The sequence below is a fragment of the Cololabis saira genome, chromosome 18 (assembly GCF_033807715.1).
Source record: "Cololabis saira isolate AMF1-May2022 chromosome 18, fColSai1.1, whole genome shotgun sequence".
Taxonomy (NCBI): domain Eukaryota; kingdom Metazoa; phylum Chordata; class Actinopteri; order Beloniformes; family Belonidae; genus Cololabis; species Cololabis saira.
Genome location: NC_084604.1, coordinates 20554676 through 20571249, shown reverse-complemented (window position 1 = coordinate 20571249; position 16574 = coordinate 20554676). Strand labels below are relative to the sequence as shown.

General features: G+C 40.7%; 1 protein-coding gene across 1 annotated transcript; it reads right to left on the bottom strand.

Moving 5' to 3' along the window:
* Positions 1 to 1548: 1548 nt before the first annotated feature.
* Positions 1549 to 12494, bottom strand: sytl3 (synaptotagmin-like 3). Its single transcript, XM_061746729.1, has 13 exons — positions 12353 to 12494; positions 11212 to 11421; positions 7082 to 7149; positions 6829 to 6880; positions 6668 to 6734; positions 6506 to 6578; positions 5987 to 6114; positions 5532 to 5654; positions 5141 to 5310; positions 4961 to 5057; positions 4710 to 4880; positions 3632 to 3713; positions 1549 to 2415 (listed from the first exon to the last, which is right to left on the bottom strand). The coding sequence occupies exons 1-12, from the start codon at positions 12448 to 12450 to the stop codon at positions 3633 to 3635; spliced, it is 1338 nt and encodes a 445-aa protein (XP_061602713.1). The 5' UTR covers positions 12451 to 12494; the 3' UTR covers positions 1549 to 2415; position 3632.
* Between the last annotated feature and the right edge of the window lie 4080 nt (positions 12495 to 16574).

Below are 16574 nucleotides of genomic sequence, written 5' to 3'. Positions count from 1 at the left end.
TTTGTACTTGTTTTTACGTTCTGTAGGGTAAAAAAAAATCCAAATGGGCTGATATTCATCTTGATTTACCATATTTTTGATCAGTGATTGGACTGTGGGGGTGTGGGGGGTCGGGGACATCAAACAAGTTTAATGTCTTTTTCAAATGGTTGAAACTTAGTTTTATGCTTTGTGTTAATTCATTAAAGAAGCGAGGTATGTATGGGGTAAACAGTGGGATGAAAATGTAATTAATAAATCAAGTCAGCTTTATTTTTATAGCACATTTAGATCAGTGTTTCATAGAACAAAAAGATGAAACAGGAAATACATTATACATCATAAAATATTAAATGGTAATATAATTTAATGTAATAAAACTTCATAAATTAAAAGTTAAAAACTGTTGGGATAAAAAAAATAAAAAAATAAAACATATTTGTGAGTGATAATAACCGCTCACACACTCAGACGATTAATGAAGAATCGCTCAAATCTAGCGAGCAGAGTACAAAAGTTTCACAGTGACGAGGGTGTACGCGTCTGACATCACTTTGATCCCACCACCTGAGGTCATCACTGCTACACCCTCAGGGAGCTTTCATGACTTAACAAACGCGCGTACTTGCAGTTAAACAGAGCAACAAATAGTTCAATCCGTAAAATTACACACACCATTTAGACACTACATAAATTATTGTTGACAGCTGCAAAACAAACACAGCTCGCAGCTGATAAAGTGCAGTCTTTAAACCAAAAACGGGGACTAGTTTGGTCCACCTGCTGCCCGGAAGCAGCGGCGCCGCTCTGCTGCGGTGACTCATCTGATGACTCATCAGAAAACGGGGTTAGCAGAATTCCAGGTCAGTGACGTCAGCGCTGCGCGCGCAGACAAAGCGGAGGCTGACGCGCTGCTTCCTCCGAGACGAGAAAAGCTCCTTTGTCCGGAGGACCCTGAAGAGGCGGGCAGGCGCCTCACGCTGAAGCAGCCACACCCGAGGATCATCTGCAGACACATCAGCCCTGTGTCTGTCCCTCTAAAGTCTCTGGCCAGGACGTTTGTCTCCTCTGATAGAACATGTTGGTACACAAGATGATCCTGAAAGGCGCTCCGAGTGCAACAGTTGCCTAACTGATGCTGCAACACTTCACTTTAACTCTTAATATTGAAAACCAGTGAGAATTTTAGTTGTTGTTTTTTTAAACTACTATAAAACATTTATGTAGATGCCATAAAAGCTGTGATTGCAATTAAAGTACCTCTATTAAGCACATTTATGGGTTCATATTCTTACTTTGATGGCGTCCTAATCAAATGTAATATATATTGGACAGAACTGCAGGGAGTTTTGTTGCTGTACTTGGCTTAAACATCTTGTTTTGTTTGTTTTAGATCCCGCTCTCTCCGGTCTTGAAAAGCTAAGTCTCCAGCAACTGGTCAGAAATAGCAGGATGCAAAGCATCTGCTTTTTTTTTTCTGCCGGAGACTCACTAAAAGAGCTCCTTGGCTGGTATTATTCAAATATAACACATGATGATGTAGATAAGTAATGAAAAACAAACAAAAACAAAAGCCTGAACTCCCAACAAGGTGTTACAGGCTTAAGGAGCTGAGTTTGGACTTTCCAAATGTTCAAAAATACTATTTAAATCACAAGGGATAGGGCAGAATGCAAAACAAAAAAATTTACATAAAAGTAATTTGATATTGTAGTCGTATATGCTTGTAGGTTTTGTGTTTTAATCACATGCTCGTTTGATACTATGAACCAAATTGTACCATTTTACCTTCAGAAATAGTTGAAATCTACAATATTAGTTTTTTTAGGATTAAAGATGTGTCTGTTATTTAATAGCAACACTACAGACGCTAATGTCTCTTAAATCAATCTTTTCAGCTTTCTCAGGTTGTGAGCCTGTGATTTTCAATAAGAGGCTATCCGTCAAGACAAGAAAATAATGTGGACCGGTGATTCGGAGCACGCCCGTCGTGACCTGGCATCTATTTGATTTCCAGGATAACTATGACCTTCAATGCCAAATACTTAATGAAGATAAATTGTAAGTAAAATAAACATGTACTGTTTATTATACATGATTTATGTTCTGCCATTTCTGTTGTATTGCGAGCAGGTTACTGCCTTCAACAAATACTTTACATTAGTTGCAAAATGTTATTCATTCCTAAAATCACAAGTTATGTTTATACAGTACTTAACGGTGCCTCATGGGTGGGGTTAAAATGAAGTGTTGCCGCGGGGACGGTTAAACTGAGCATCTCTGCTGTTACCAGAGTTCATTCAACATCTTCCCAGGAGAAGCTTTGGAAACGCAGATCAGAGAGAAGTCCTGGAGCGGCCGGTGACGCATCCGCTCTCGCTGTCGGAACTGGGCGTCGTCTCCACCTGCTCTCCGTCCGTTCCCAGAGTCCGACGCCTAAAACACAACACGCACGTAAATAGCTGTACAAGCACACCGTCACACCTGTTAAACACTTGCTTTTCAGTGCATTCACTGATACTCACCCGGGCACACAACCGGGTGAACAAAGAGAAACTGACCGCACCACAGTGAGAGTATTTACTCTCTGACGCAGGCGTTCTGACCAGTATTTGCTTTAAGCGGAAAGTGTTTGGGACTCTTGATAAGGACAGTTGACCGAACTCTCACCGAAGTGTGCAAAAGAGATTTTCTCGTGACCTCTAGTGCTGAAAATGAAGAGCTGAGATATGGAGGCCACTGAAAGGTGCTGCATTTCACTCTTTTACTAACCATTTTTTATTAATGACTTTCAGATTTCTTTTTCAAATGTCAAAAGCAGATTACAAATCTTTAAGGTAAAATTAAAGTTGCATAGAATGTAAAGATGTAAATGCAGATATTTTATCTAACTATCAGTTAAATGTGGTGACACCTGCAATAGTTCAGACACTAGAGGAAGCTCTGGTAAAATGGGTGTGATAGGCTACCTCTCCCATTCACAGGCATTTCCACCGGTGCAGAACGTACCGAACCAATCACAACGGGACGTGGGAGGGCTTTATGTGACGACTCATACAGGAGCATCAGAGAGCCACCTCTCGATTGCTGCAGAATTGCTAACGACACCTCAGATCAACAAGGTTTTACTGCAAAACTGAGAGCAGTCGTTCTGTGGTGGATCTGCTCCACATGACAACAGTTCAGATGCCTTCTGTTGATACTAGTCTGCTTGATGCTCCGCCTACGTCACACACTTTGTATTTCTGATTGGTTGCATGTCTGACCAAAGGCCCCCGGAGGCAGCTTTCTCCTGCAGGCACTGATATTGACCCTGGAAATCCTAGTAAAATCCACAGGAACCAGACGACTGTATTAAGAGAAAAAGCTTTCGGCTGGCAACCGTTAATACTGTTCATTTTAGTTACATCTGCTAACTTCATTGGTCTATTTGAATGAGGAAAATCTGCTCATCTCTGCCTTACCAACTAATCCACAACTGCAAAGTTTGGTGATGTTTAAAAAAACAAAAGTCCAACTATCAGCCGAGATACCAAATTAGAAGTACTTGACTATAATATTGATAATCAAATGTATGTGTTCATTGAGTTGACTGACCGAGTGGATATAACAGAGAGAAGTGAGGGATGTGTAATGAAAGGCAGCTGCTCACCCTAGTGACTGGAGCCCAACTTGGCTCTGGCCAGCAGTTCTCCGCCATCCTGCTCCACAGCGCCCCCGTGTGGCCGGTCAGTCTGATACAGAAAACGGGGGAACGTTTTCAAAACGAAGCCTTGTTTTTGTTGTCTATACAAACTTATTCAAAATGAATTTAAAAAAAGATGCGTAAAGATGTTAATGAATACATATTAGATATATACAGAGGTGTCAAGTAACGAAGTACAAATACTTCGTTACCTTACTTAAGTAGAAATTTTGGTTATCTATACTTCACTGGAGTAATTATTTTTCAGACGACTTTTTTACTTTTACTCCTTACATTTTCACGCAATTATCGGTACTTTTTACTCCTTACATTTTAAAAACAGCCTTGTTACTCTATTTCATTTCGGCCTTTAAAAAAAAAACAATCCAGTTAAATTGCTCCATCCGGATAGAGTGAATTTGGTTGTGGTTGTTTCAGATGTTCTTGTCCAGTTTTGTTCTTACATCCGTTGCCTCAGATTCCTGCAACTAAACTTGGATGTACATTCCAATAAAGGTTAGGATAAATGATAACATGCCTCTGAAGTTTGACTTTTTGCACCATTACAATAATTATAGGCAACTAGTCATCATATCTCCTGCTCTCTGAAACACACGTTAATGCTCAATAGTACACATATATGGTTCTTTAATATATTTGCATTATACTAAGATGCATTTATTTTCAATGGCTTTTGTTCATAATGGCTTTTTTCCCCTTGCATTACTTTTACTTTTATACTTTAAGTAGTTTTGAAACCAGTACTTTTATACTTTTACTTGAGTAAAAAACTTGAGTTGATACTTCTACAGGAGTATTTTTAAACTCTAGTATCTATACTTCTACCTGAGTAATGAATGTGAATACTTTTGACACCTCTGGATATATAATATGAGCATGACAGCCAAAAATGAAGAGAACAGCTGCTCTTTTAAAGCTGGAGGAAGCTGAAAGCTCTCTGGTACATACATGTGACGCACATGATGAAAAAACTGGGCTACAAACACGGTTTCATGCAGTTACGGAGCAATGACAGCTGTTTTACCTTGGGGCACAGTGGGTACCAGTTGAAGGACTGCGGGGCCTTGTCCTCCAGTCTCCATCCGTCCAGCGGGATGAGTACCTCGCCGAGAAATACTTTTTTCCTCAGGGTTCCTGAATGCCACACGGAGGCTTCCAATCTCTTTCCGAACAGCAGGCGGCGCTCCACGTTATACTGTCAATAACAAGGTGAGGACTGATCAGTTAAAAGATGAGGCCATGATAGCTGATGATGTTTGTTTTCCCTCTTTTTACCTTTAAGACTTCATTATAAACTGGATCCGTCGTGTTTTTCTTCACCGAGGTCTTCATTTTGGTGCTTTTGTCCGGCAGCACGTAAAGCTTCACGAACCTTCACATTGACACAAAAAAACAGGATGCTCAGCTTTTGACGGACGCAACGTTTAACGACCAGTTATATGAAACCGTCCTTACGGGTGACACCTCTTCTTCTTGCTGTCCCCATAAGTGAGGTTTCTGCCGGCGCCGACCGTGATCTCCAGGGAGGAGGAGTTGGAGTTGTAGGCCACGGCCAGCTCCAGCTCCCCGGCCACACACATGCCCTCCATGAGGCTGCAGTCTGTGCTGATGCTGCTGTTGCTGCGCTAACAGAGCAAAATACAGCCTGTTACTCATCACTTTACATCACAAGACGAGTTATGAGAAAGTTGAACTCAACTGGAGTTGTACAAAAACGTAGGAAGGAGAAGATTAGATTCTATGATCTATGAGGGTGAGAGGATCGTAATCTACGATTTGACATTTCAAGCACCGGGCGTGGCTTGGCTGATGTTTTTCCTTCGCTCTCTTATCATCGTTAACTCACTTTCTTTCCTCCAGAGTGCTCAGAACTGAATGAGGTTTCATCTTCTGCTCCGGTGGAGGAGCCTTCCAGATCGCTGTCTTTGCTTTTCCTGAAGAGGTTTGGAAGACTTGGGACTTTAAAGAGCTGCAAAACAAAGATGGATTATTTAATTTACTGCACTTTCATCACACAAATCATTTAGTTAAAAAAAAGGGGAGTAAGGAGTCTGATTTATTAATAATTGTTAACTATACAGTACTTCACTGAGTGAGACGTGGAGACTGTTAATATTTACTTGCAGTCACCAGCAGGGGCCGCTATTACTCTAACTTGGTGTCTTCAGTGTTGTATATAAGAAAACCGTCAGAAACAGTTCTTTGTCTGGTAACAAGACCAAATCTGGATGTGTTTGCATGTTTAAAACTTCCCGTAGTTCAGCAACTAATGCTGGTGTGATTGTCGTGAGTGTGACTCACGGTGCTGGATTTGCTGATGTCCGTGTCAGACAGGCTCTTCTGAGGACTGTAGCAGAAAAACAGTCTCTTTGGGCTGTTGCTGACTCTCAGCAGTTCTCCTCGCACGTCATTCTGGGAACTGGAAAGCTCTGCAACGACACCAATTTGAACACTCAACATCTTAGAAAAGAAAATGTAAGATTTGTTTGCTGTCAGGAAGAAAAGAAGGCTCTGACAGCTCAGAAAGCTGTGCAACACAACGGATGTTGATGCTATCGGTGTCGTGTGTGCTGATGCAGCTTCTGTTGAAGGCGTGATGACGTCAGATCTCTGAAATCATATCGTTTCACACGTTTCCTCTTTGGTGATTGCCATGCATATATTCGGCTCATCGAGTATGTTGTGATAATATCCACAGGAAGTCACGCTCATATCATGAGGCCTCAGTTACTCACAGATACAACCTGATGGCTTGTTTGTTGATGACTAATATGCTAAGTTGGTGCTGATCATAAAACTAAAGTAAGAACATGAACTCACGTTTCATGTGATCTTTGGATGAAGCGCTCACGTTCTCCATGGATGATGTAAAATGTTTGGCGTTTTTCAGTTCCTGCAAATAAAAACGCAATAACACAACAGTCAGCTTGTGCGGTTTACGCTTTGAGTGTGTAGCGATGCTGAAGGGAGTCGGTGCTTTACCCCAGATCTGCTCATGAACGGATAATCCACGTGGGGTGGAGGCGTGGGAGGCACAACTGATATATGACTGCAAAATACAACAAAATTGCAAAAAGATGAAGAAAAACATCGCTTGAAAGAAACCGATCAAAGCTGGATCAACATATGAAGCTTCATCTTACCTCAACACATTGTAGAGCTTTAACAGATTCTCCCCGACTGTCTCATACTTGCCTGTTAAATAAGAGCTACGGTTACATTTTACTCTTCAGTTGAATGCATCGCCACTCTGAAAACCCTAGTCAAAAGCATAAAGCTCCCACAAACACTAGTCATCATTAATATTTCAACGCTCCGTGTCGTCAAACTGGAGGATATCAAAGGAGCATCAATAGTGAATGATACAAATGTGTTGACAAGCAGAGTAAAACTCACCTGTGGTGACAGGAAATTTCTTTGACTTTTCTTCTAAAAACCAATCTCCTGACCTGATCTTCACCTCCCTGCAGAGAGGACACACACATACTCATTACAGAATGAAAGTTTGCCAAAAAATCAACTCTGAGAAAAGAGAAGCAGCAGGTCCTGTCAATCTCACTACTCTTTTAAAGCTTTGACAGTTTTTTTTCCTTTTAATCACTTCTTCATGTGTATTTGTTATTTTTGAGAGAAATTTAAAGGCAATGAACAACCTGATTGACAGAAATAATCTGATTTGTAGTTTAGAATCTCATTTCTGATCCTTTTTTGTATCATCCATCCATCCATCCATCCATCCATCCATCCATCCATCCATCCATCCATCTTTGTACCCACTTCTTCCTATAAATGGAGCTGTTTTTGGCTGAAACAGAAGTGCTACACATTGACCATCTCCAGTCCACCACATACATATTTTATATCAGAATTTTTTTCTTCTAAATAACTAACATTTTATTTTGTTTCATATAAAATAACATTTATTTGATGCAAAGTTAAAGAATGCTAATCAATATTTTGTGCATTTTAAACCTGCATTTGATTTAAGGCTTTGTTTGTTCGTCCGACGGCCAATTCAACAACTCAAAAGGTTAATAAACCAGGAGTTTTGACCGTGGAATTGATCTCAGAACATCATCCTAATTGATCAAGGTTCCTAAAACGCATCGGAAGGAGAGAGGGGCGGGCAGATAGGAGGAGAGCTGGACAAGTCTTGCACTTCCACGCATGGCCGTCACCACAGAGAGGAGTCTTCAAAAGCTTTTCTCCACTATAAATAAGAGTTTACATGGCTTAGTTCATACTACATCCTGTCAATAGTTTGTCTTTAATTAAATCAGAGCCACGTTTATTCTTTTTCATCCAGTCAAAAAAAGCCTGAATGAAAAATACAGTTTGAACTTTTTACCATTCGTTTGTGGAAGGATCACATGATACCCATCAGTAATTTCGTCAAAAAACATAAATATGAGGAAGATTAAAAACAAGCATTAATGCAAGTTCTTAGAAGAACATGACTGGAATTAAAAAGGATTCGTTTCTCTTGTGCAGAACAACTGCACACGAGTGCGGTTGTCGGGACTGTCTTGTGCAAAAGTGATGCTTTGCAAACCAATCAGCAAAAGAGTGATATATGAAATATACGAGGCTTGGGTTTTTTTAGATGGTGACAATGCACTCTTTTATTTCCCTCATTTTGGTAAGCTGTTCCTCTCTGCTTTTGAATAAATGAGTGTGATGACTGTCAGAGAAGAAACTGATTATTCTTATTTATGTCACACATCTATACAGTAATAATAATAAAAAAATCATTTTAAGCACCACTGGATTTTGTAACAGAACAAATGATGCAGCTTTTTATTTTTGTCTATTTAAATATTTGCTCTAAAGTAAGGATGTCTTGGTTTCTGAAAGCTTACTCTTCTCTCCTTGTGTCACCTCAGCATCTCTCCACTGATCACGCACAACGACAACACAGGTGAGGAGAAAAGTCAAGGAAAGGAAACAAGGATCTAGAATCTGACACGTGATGAGAGTTTTTGTCATGTTTGTAAATCATACAATTTTACTTTTTGCAACTGCCCTTTGGGGGTCAATGTAACCCAACAAGTACTTTTGTAAACGTCATAAAAAGGTTGCCCTCTTAAAGAGGTTAGGAGACCCTTTCAGGGAACATTATGTAGCGGTCCTCTCGTTGTATAGGTAAATGAGAGGAGTTCTTTTACTTAACTCTGAATAACTTAATATTCATTATTCTGGATCTCTTTTAAATTAATAAAAGCTCTGACTGTTTTAAAACCACACTATCATGAACTTACTTTTTAAATGCAGTTTTTACCCGAAATCTAACGTATTAGACCTTTTTTAAAGTTCAGTTTTACTGTAGTAATTACCTATTTGTACCCAAATGGAACCTCTATACTAAGGCAATCCAAAAAAAATCACAACAGTCAGTATTTATAAAAAAAAAAAAAAAAAAAAGAATCAATCATGTATTAATGATTACTGCAATGATTAGTGCACATGTTGAGTAAACAAACAAAAATAGTAGAATGTCAACAATAGTAAATGGGCTGTAAACACTGTAGGTTGAAAACCTTAAATGAGAAATACCCCTATCCCTTCAGGAATATTAATTAATACTCAAAAGTTTTGTTGTTGCCCAATAGCAAGAAATTATAAATACCTTTTCAAAAGTTATTGCATGCAACAAAACATTGCTAATTTTTCTATATTTTATATTGCTCTTTTTTTAATTATTTAGCTATTTATTGGTTATTTCTATTTAAATGTTTTTGTATAAACCCTTGAGCGTGTGTTTGGCTGCTGCACGATTGAATTTCTCCTCTGGGAGATTAATAAAGTCTTCTATTCTATTCTAAAACACTAATATCATATTTAGCTCTGGGAATGTTTCCTGGGAATGTTTCCTGGCAGCAGGGCAACAACCAACAGCTTAATTTTCAGGTAAAGTTCCCAGCACCTCTCTGAATTGATGTTTTAGTCACAACAGGAGTTCATTCTAGCAGCTTTACTCAGCCAGACTTTAGAGGGCTTTTGGTGATAATGAAAGTGTGAGTGGGACGTTTCAGCAACTATTACAGTAACCCGCTGCCGGTGAGTGGCGTGTACAGTCATTTAGCGTCGGTACCCAGAGGCACTGCCACGGGGCAGGCAACCCAGGCAATTGCCATGGGCCCCGAGCTGAAGGGGGCCCCGAGAAACGGCTGACGATAAAATAACGGAACTACTTTAGACGCTGCAACCACAATGCTTCAGAAATGCCCCGCACAGGGCCCTTTCCAGGTTGTCACTGGCTAGTGGATAGTAGGGGGCCCGACAGACGGCTGATATCCCTCCATATCAGCGACACAACTTGAAACCCCCATGGACACTGCAAGGACAGTCAAGAATCTCCCTATTGGGGCCCCCTTAATAGCCAGCATGGACGTGCCAAACGAACAGTACATGAAAAAAAAAACAAGAAGAGGAGGAAAAGAGTAAAAGTGACAGTGGTAAGAGGGAATGTGTAAGCTATGTGTGTTACATTATAAAAAAGTAGTGCTGCAAGCCAGCCTGCCACTATATCCCAAACTCCCAGTCATCCATCAAGCAAGTTTACTGCACATTAAAGTCTGTGTAAAGTGAATTCAGCCATTTTCTTCTAAAAACATTCATAGCCACATAATACTTGTATGTTAGTAGGTATGTAAAGTTTGCATGAAGAAAGTTATGTTATTTATTATTTATCTTAATTGTTTAATAAAAGATTGTGTTCCTGGACTTCATTCATCATGATTCTGGGGGGCCCCATGGTCTCTCTTGCCTAGGGCCCCCGGGAAGTCTAGAAACACCCCTGTCGGTACCAGAGGTGTCAAGTAACGAAGTACAAATACTTCGTTACCTTACTTAAGTAGAAATTTTGGTTATCTATACTTCACTGGAGTAATTCTTTTTCATACGACTTTTTACTTTTACTCCTTACATTTTCACGCAATTATCTTTACTTTTTACTCCTTACATTTAAAAAAAAGCCTTGTCACTCTATTTCATTTCGGCCTTTAAAAAAAAAACTATCCAGTTAAATTGCTCCATCCGGATAGAGTGAATTTGGTTGTGGTTGTTTCAGATGTTCTTGTCCAGTTTTGTTCTTACATCCGTTCCCTCAGATTCCTGCAACTAAACTTGGATGTACATTCCAATAAAGGTTAGGATAAATGATAACATGCCTCTGAAGTTTGACTTTTTGCACCATTATAATACTTATATGCAACTAGTCATCATATCTCCTGCTCTCTGAAACACATGTTAATGCTCAATAGTACACATATATGGTTCTTTAATATATTTGCATTATACTAAGATGCATTCATTTTCAATGGCTTTTGTCCTTAATGGCTTTTTCCCCCCTTACATTACTTTTACTTTTATACTTTAAGTAGTTTTGAAACCAGTACTTTTATACTTTTACTTGAGTAAAAAACTTGAGTTGATACTTCAACTTCTACAGGAGTATTTTTAAACTCTAGTATCTATACTTCTACCTGAGTAATGAATGTGAATACTTTAGACACCTCTGTCGGTACCTGTACACATGGCACACCGTGCAGGTCCAGTCCTGCGCGCCCACGCGGCAGCGGCTGCAGATGCGGTGGCTGCAGCCGCGACACACGGAGCCGGAGTCCCAGAGCCGGCCCAGCGGCCGCTGGCAGCGCGCACAGGTGCGCTCCCCGTACACCCGCGCGTAGCTCTTGGCTCCCTTCCTCCTCAGCTCCTGCAGGTCGTGCTTCATCCTCCTGAGGGGAGATGGTACCATCACATACTCAGATTTGGCTTGCACACTCTTGTCCCTGTAGTAGTGACCACCGTAAAAGCACCGGGGTGTTCTGCCAATTTCTGCTCCCTGCCGAGAAATGCTACTTTGTGGTTCTGCGCATGCGCACAGTCGATGTTCAAAGTTTGATTGCCACGCTAAAATGATAATATGGGATGTTGAGTATTTGATACTTCAAAATACAGTACCCATGGCATGAATCGTATTACACTTTGTGAACATTATACGATAAAGAAAGAAAAAAAACAATTCTATGGCTTTATTTGATATTCATTCAGTCATTGGCCTTTATTTGTTTTATCTTTTATATTTATCTGCAATACCATTCTCTGCAACGTGCAATTATGTAAATAAGATCTGTAATTATCCATCTGTCCATTCTTTTTATTCTTTTTATATACTAGTATTTTTTTATTACTATCTTTATTCTCCTTCTTCTTCTTATTATTATTATTGTATATACTGTTTATAGTGTTTTTTATTATTATTATTATTATTATTATTATTATTATTATTATTATTATTATTATTATTATTATTATTATTATTATTGTGTGATATTGATGCCTCTTGTGTTTTGCACTATCCCCTTTGCTGCTGTAATCTGGAAAGTTCCCCTCTGTGTGACTATTAAAGGATTTCTTATCTTTCTTATCTTATCTTATTTAACCAGGCAGGTCATTAAGAACACATTTGTATTTACAATGACGGCCTGGCAAGCGACAAGGACCATTTGGGGGAAAAGGAAGTGGGCTAGGGAGTAAAACACAGTAAAATTGTAGCTCTACAAAAGGTAGAAAACCATTAGGTAGCATTTTTGGCAAAGCAGCAGAAATTGGCAGAACACCGGCTCTGCCTCCTTCCAGCATCCCAAGTTGTCTGAAAGGACTCACCTGATCCTGTCCTCCTCGATGGTTCGCAGCTGTTTGTCTCTCCTCAGGACCCCCAGGACCATCTCCCTCTCCAGGACTTGAAGGAAACTTAAATCCATCTTTGATCTCCTGCCACTGCTCCTCTTCTGTCTGCTGCTCTGCTCCACCGTCTTCTTTTTGTGACAGTCTCCTCCTCCTATCCTCTGCGATGAGCCCTCCCCTCTCACTGGACCCACCCTCAAACCTCCTCTTCTGTCATCTGGAGCTGAAAAATGAAATCAAGAGAGCCACTGTAAAGGTTATTGCAGTGCAGAGCTCCCCTCTCCTGCTGCTGATCTGCTGCACACTGAAACCATATTGTCCCCATCACAGCCAGATAATCAAACCCTCCTGAAGCACAAATCTAGACTGCACTTTTTCCTCTTTTCTCTTAAATTACTCGCCCAGAGCAGTGGAAATGCCCTTTTGCTCAAATTGTCGCCTAATCTCTAAAGTCTGCTTCCTGGTGACGCACATGAGCCCCAGACCGTCAGATGTGCAGCAGCTTTCCTCATTATTTCAAGCTTCAGGTGATAAATAGTTTCCTCATGCTGCCAGCATCCTCCCACCCCCCCATCCTCTCCTGCATCGGGGTCACCAGCCGTGTTTTCCTCCCAGTATTCAAGCCTTTCCCCTGGAAAGCCGCCGCTGGCTCTGCAGCTGCAGGAAGTGCAGCGGTGCTTCACTAATGGCTGCAAAACAAACCAAATGCCAACACTTGCATTATTGATAACCCACATGCGCTTGTGGACTAGTTTCTTTCTTTCATTTTTTTCCCCCAGTTTAATGCTTAAAGGGCTGGGTTAAAAGGGGATGTGTTTTTTCTTCTCTTTGCAGAAGATTGAGGCGGACACAATATTGCAATGTTGTCCTTGTAAGTGACAGGACTTCAGGTATTTCGCCTAGGAAATAAAAAAAAAATAAAAATTGATAAGCTGAATTAAAAGCGTGTTCACTGAGAATAAAAACCCTGCAGCTTCACCAGACTCTTTGGCACCAGCCACGTGTTGCTGGGCGTCTGCTCTGACTAAACCTGAACTCACCACAAACTTCTGACACATTTCCCACAGGTGGCTGCACTTTTCTAGTCATATTCAGATTAAATGTATGTGAATATAAATCAGTGTGGAAGTTAAGTCACCTGGAACTTGGCAAACTCACACATTTGTGTTTGTGAGCCTCTAAAATTCACATCTTGTCAAAACAACCGAATCTAATTTTTTGCCAGATTGCTTTCTCTTTTTTTTCCATTTCACAAAGAAGGGTAGGGGTTTAACAGTGTCACGACGGTGTCAAAACCACTTAAGAAAATGAATATCCAATTTTGACTTGAATTCTAAGCTGAACAGGCAACCGGTGTAGCGAAGATACAAAACAGGGGAGATGTGATCTCTCCTGTCAGAACCAGTCAGAATTCTGGCAGCAGCGTTTTGGATCAACTGAATAATTTTAACAGACTTATTTGGACTTCGGGCAGCACGGTGGCTTGGTGTTCAGCACTGTTGCCTCACAGCAAGAAGGTTCCCGGTTCGACTCCCTGGGGGTCTTTCTGTGTGGAGTTTGCATGTTCTCCCCGTGCTTGCATGGGTTTCCTCCAGGTACTCCGGCTTCCTCCCACAGTCCAAAAAACATGCATAGTAGGTTAACTGGTGATTCTAAATTGCCCGTAGGTTTGAGTGTGAGTGTGTCTGGTTGTTTGTATATATGTGGCCCTGGAATGGACTGGTGACCTGTCCAGGGTGTATGTACTCCTGCCTCTCGCCTGTGATGAGCTGGGATAGGCTCCAGCAGACCCCCGTGACCCTGCAAAGGATAAAACGGGTAGAGATAATGGATGGATGGATATTTGGACTTCCAGGTTAAATGACACTGCAGTACGCCAGCCTTGATGCAACAAATGCATGTATTATTTTTCTGTGTCGGAATGGGAAAGGATATTCTTGATTTTTTAAAAGTATTATGGAAATGATAATGATAATGATAATGATAAATGTGGCAGCACGGTGGCTTAGTGGTTAGCACTGTTGTCCCCGGTTCGACTCCCAGGCCCGGCAGGGGCTTTTCTGTGTGGAGTTTGCATGTTCTCCCCGTGCTTGCGTGGGTTTTCTCCAGGTACTCCGGCTTACTCCCACAGTCCAAAAACATGCATATTAGGTTAATTGATGATTCTAAATTGCCCGTAGGTGTGAGCGTGAGTGTGTCTGGTTCTTTGATGGACTGGTGACCTGTCCAGGGTGTAACTCCTGCCTCTCACCTGAAATGAGCTGGGATAGACTCCAGCAGACCCCCGTGACCCTGCAAAGGATAAAGCGGGTATAGATAATGGATGGATGGATGGATGGAAATGAAGAAAAGTCATTTTAGAAACTTGTCTGATATGTGGTGTAAATATCAAGTTCTGGTCAGAGACGAGTCCAAGTTTTCTCACGGTGGTGCTGGAAGTAAAACTGATGCCATCAAGAGTAATTAAATAACTGGGTATTGAATTTCTAAATGGTTTGGGGCCAAAAATTATGACTTCAGTTTTGCCAGAATTAAGAAGGAGAAAATGATGTGTCATCCAGACTTTTCTCTTTGGCAGGCCTGTAGCTTCTGAAATGTATAAGTGTGGCTTCATTGATAAATATAGCTGGGTGTCGTCAGCATAACAGTGAAGGTTAATATGATGCTTTCTTATGATGTTAACTAAAGAAAGCATGTCAAGGGTGAACCGAACTAGGCCAAGTCCAGAACCCTGTGGATCACCATAGCTAACAAAGGGAATGTATAGAAGACAAATCATATACATGGACAGACTGCACTGAACTCTCTCTGATAAATATAACACTAACAAGCCTAAAGCAGAATCCTTTATCTCAATAATGTGTTCAAGTCTGTGTAATAAAAGATTGTGGTCAATGGAGTTGAAAGCTGCACTGAGGCCCAACAGAACAAGCACAGCAAGAAGACCACCATATTCCACCACTTCGTTACTGACAATAACTCTAAATAGTTCTTAAAATCATTGCTGCTGAGAGAAGAAGGAATACATTCTTCAACAGAACTATGGGGCTTTGCCAGCCTGGCTACAGTGGTGAAAAACAACCTGAGGTTGTTCTGTTGCTCATTTATGAGTTTTGACTAGTATGTTATTCTGGTAATGCTTAAGGCTTTTTTGTTTGAACAACTGAATAGCAATTCCTCAGTTTCAACAGAACGCCACTTCCTTTCCAATTTTCCAAGTTTTTGCTTAAGGGCTCTAAGATGTTATACCATGGAGTGTATCTGGTATTAGTTATAATATTTATTTTTATGTATTTATTAAGCTTTCACAGCTCTGGCTATTGAGAGTAGCTTGACAGAGAGAGGGAAGGCTCACAGGCCAGGAGTTGAACCCGGTCCAGTTGTACGAATAGTGAAGTGTTTGTACTGTATATTGCAGCACCTGTTCAGTCACATGAGCTATCCAATACCCCAGTATTTTGCCATCTGAAGAGACTACTAACTAAAAAACTGATGTGACATAATCCTGTAACCACTTTTGACACCTCGGTCTGAAAATGTTTCAATCAGTGAACCGTTCAGGTTTGCAGGATACTGTGACATCACGGTCAGGCTTTCAAAAGAAAGGAGTGCAGTGAAGGCATCTCTCAAAGAACACACATGAGGACATAGTTTAACAAGAAAAAGCATTGTGTTCTTGTGATATTTTTAATGTTGCAGACATTTTCCTTTTATGTCGTACAAAAATTGTGTCATTTACAAGTAAAGTGTGAACAATATCGTCATCCCTGACATGAAAAAAACAACTGCATTTCCTTAAAAGTTCTCATGTATCTCATGATTTCCAGGTAAGTTGGATCTCATTTGAGGAACACTTCTCATCTGAGGACAGCCGAGTAGCTGGACGTCAGCCTGCATTAGCAGATAAGCGCCTGCGCTTGTTACTAACCAGAACTGCCAGGAAGCCTGGAAATAAAAAAGAAAAATCAATCTGTTGGTTGTAACTGGGTCTTCCAGTTTAGAGGATGACACAGCTGTTATCTCTCCTCTGCTGACGTGAATTGTGCTTCTCTCAAGTTAAAAATATCAGCGTGGAAACCACTGTTAAGAGGGGGGGGGGGGGGGGGGGGGGTTAATTGCAATGGACTGTGCTTCTGCGTGGTCTGATCGCCATCATTTCATGAATGATGATGAAAATACACTCATTTCACAAAATATGCTT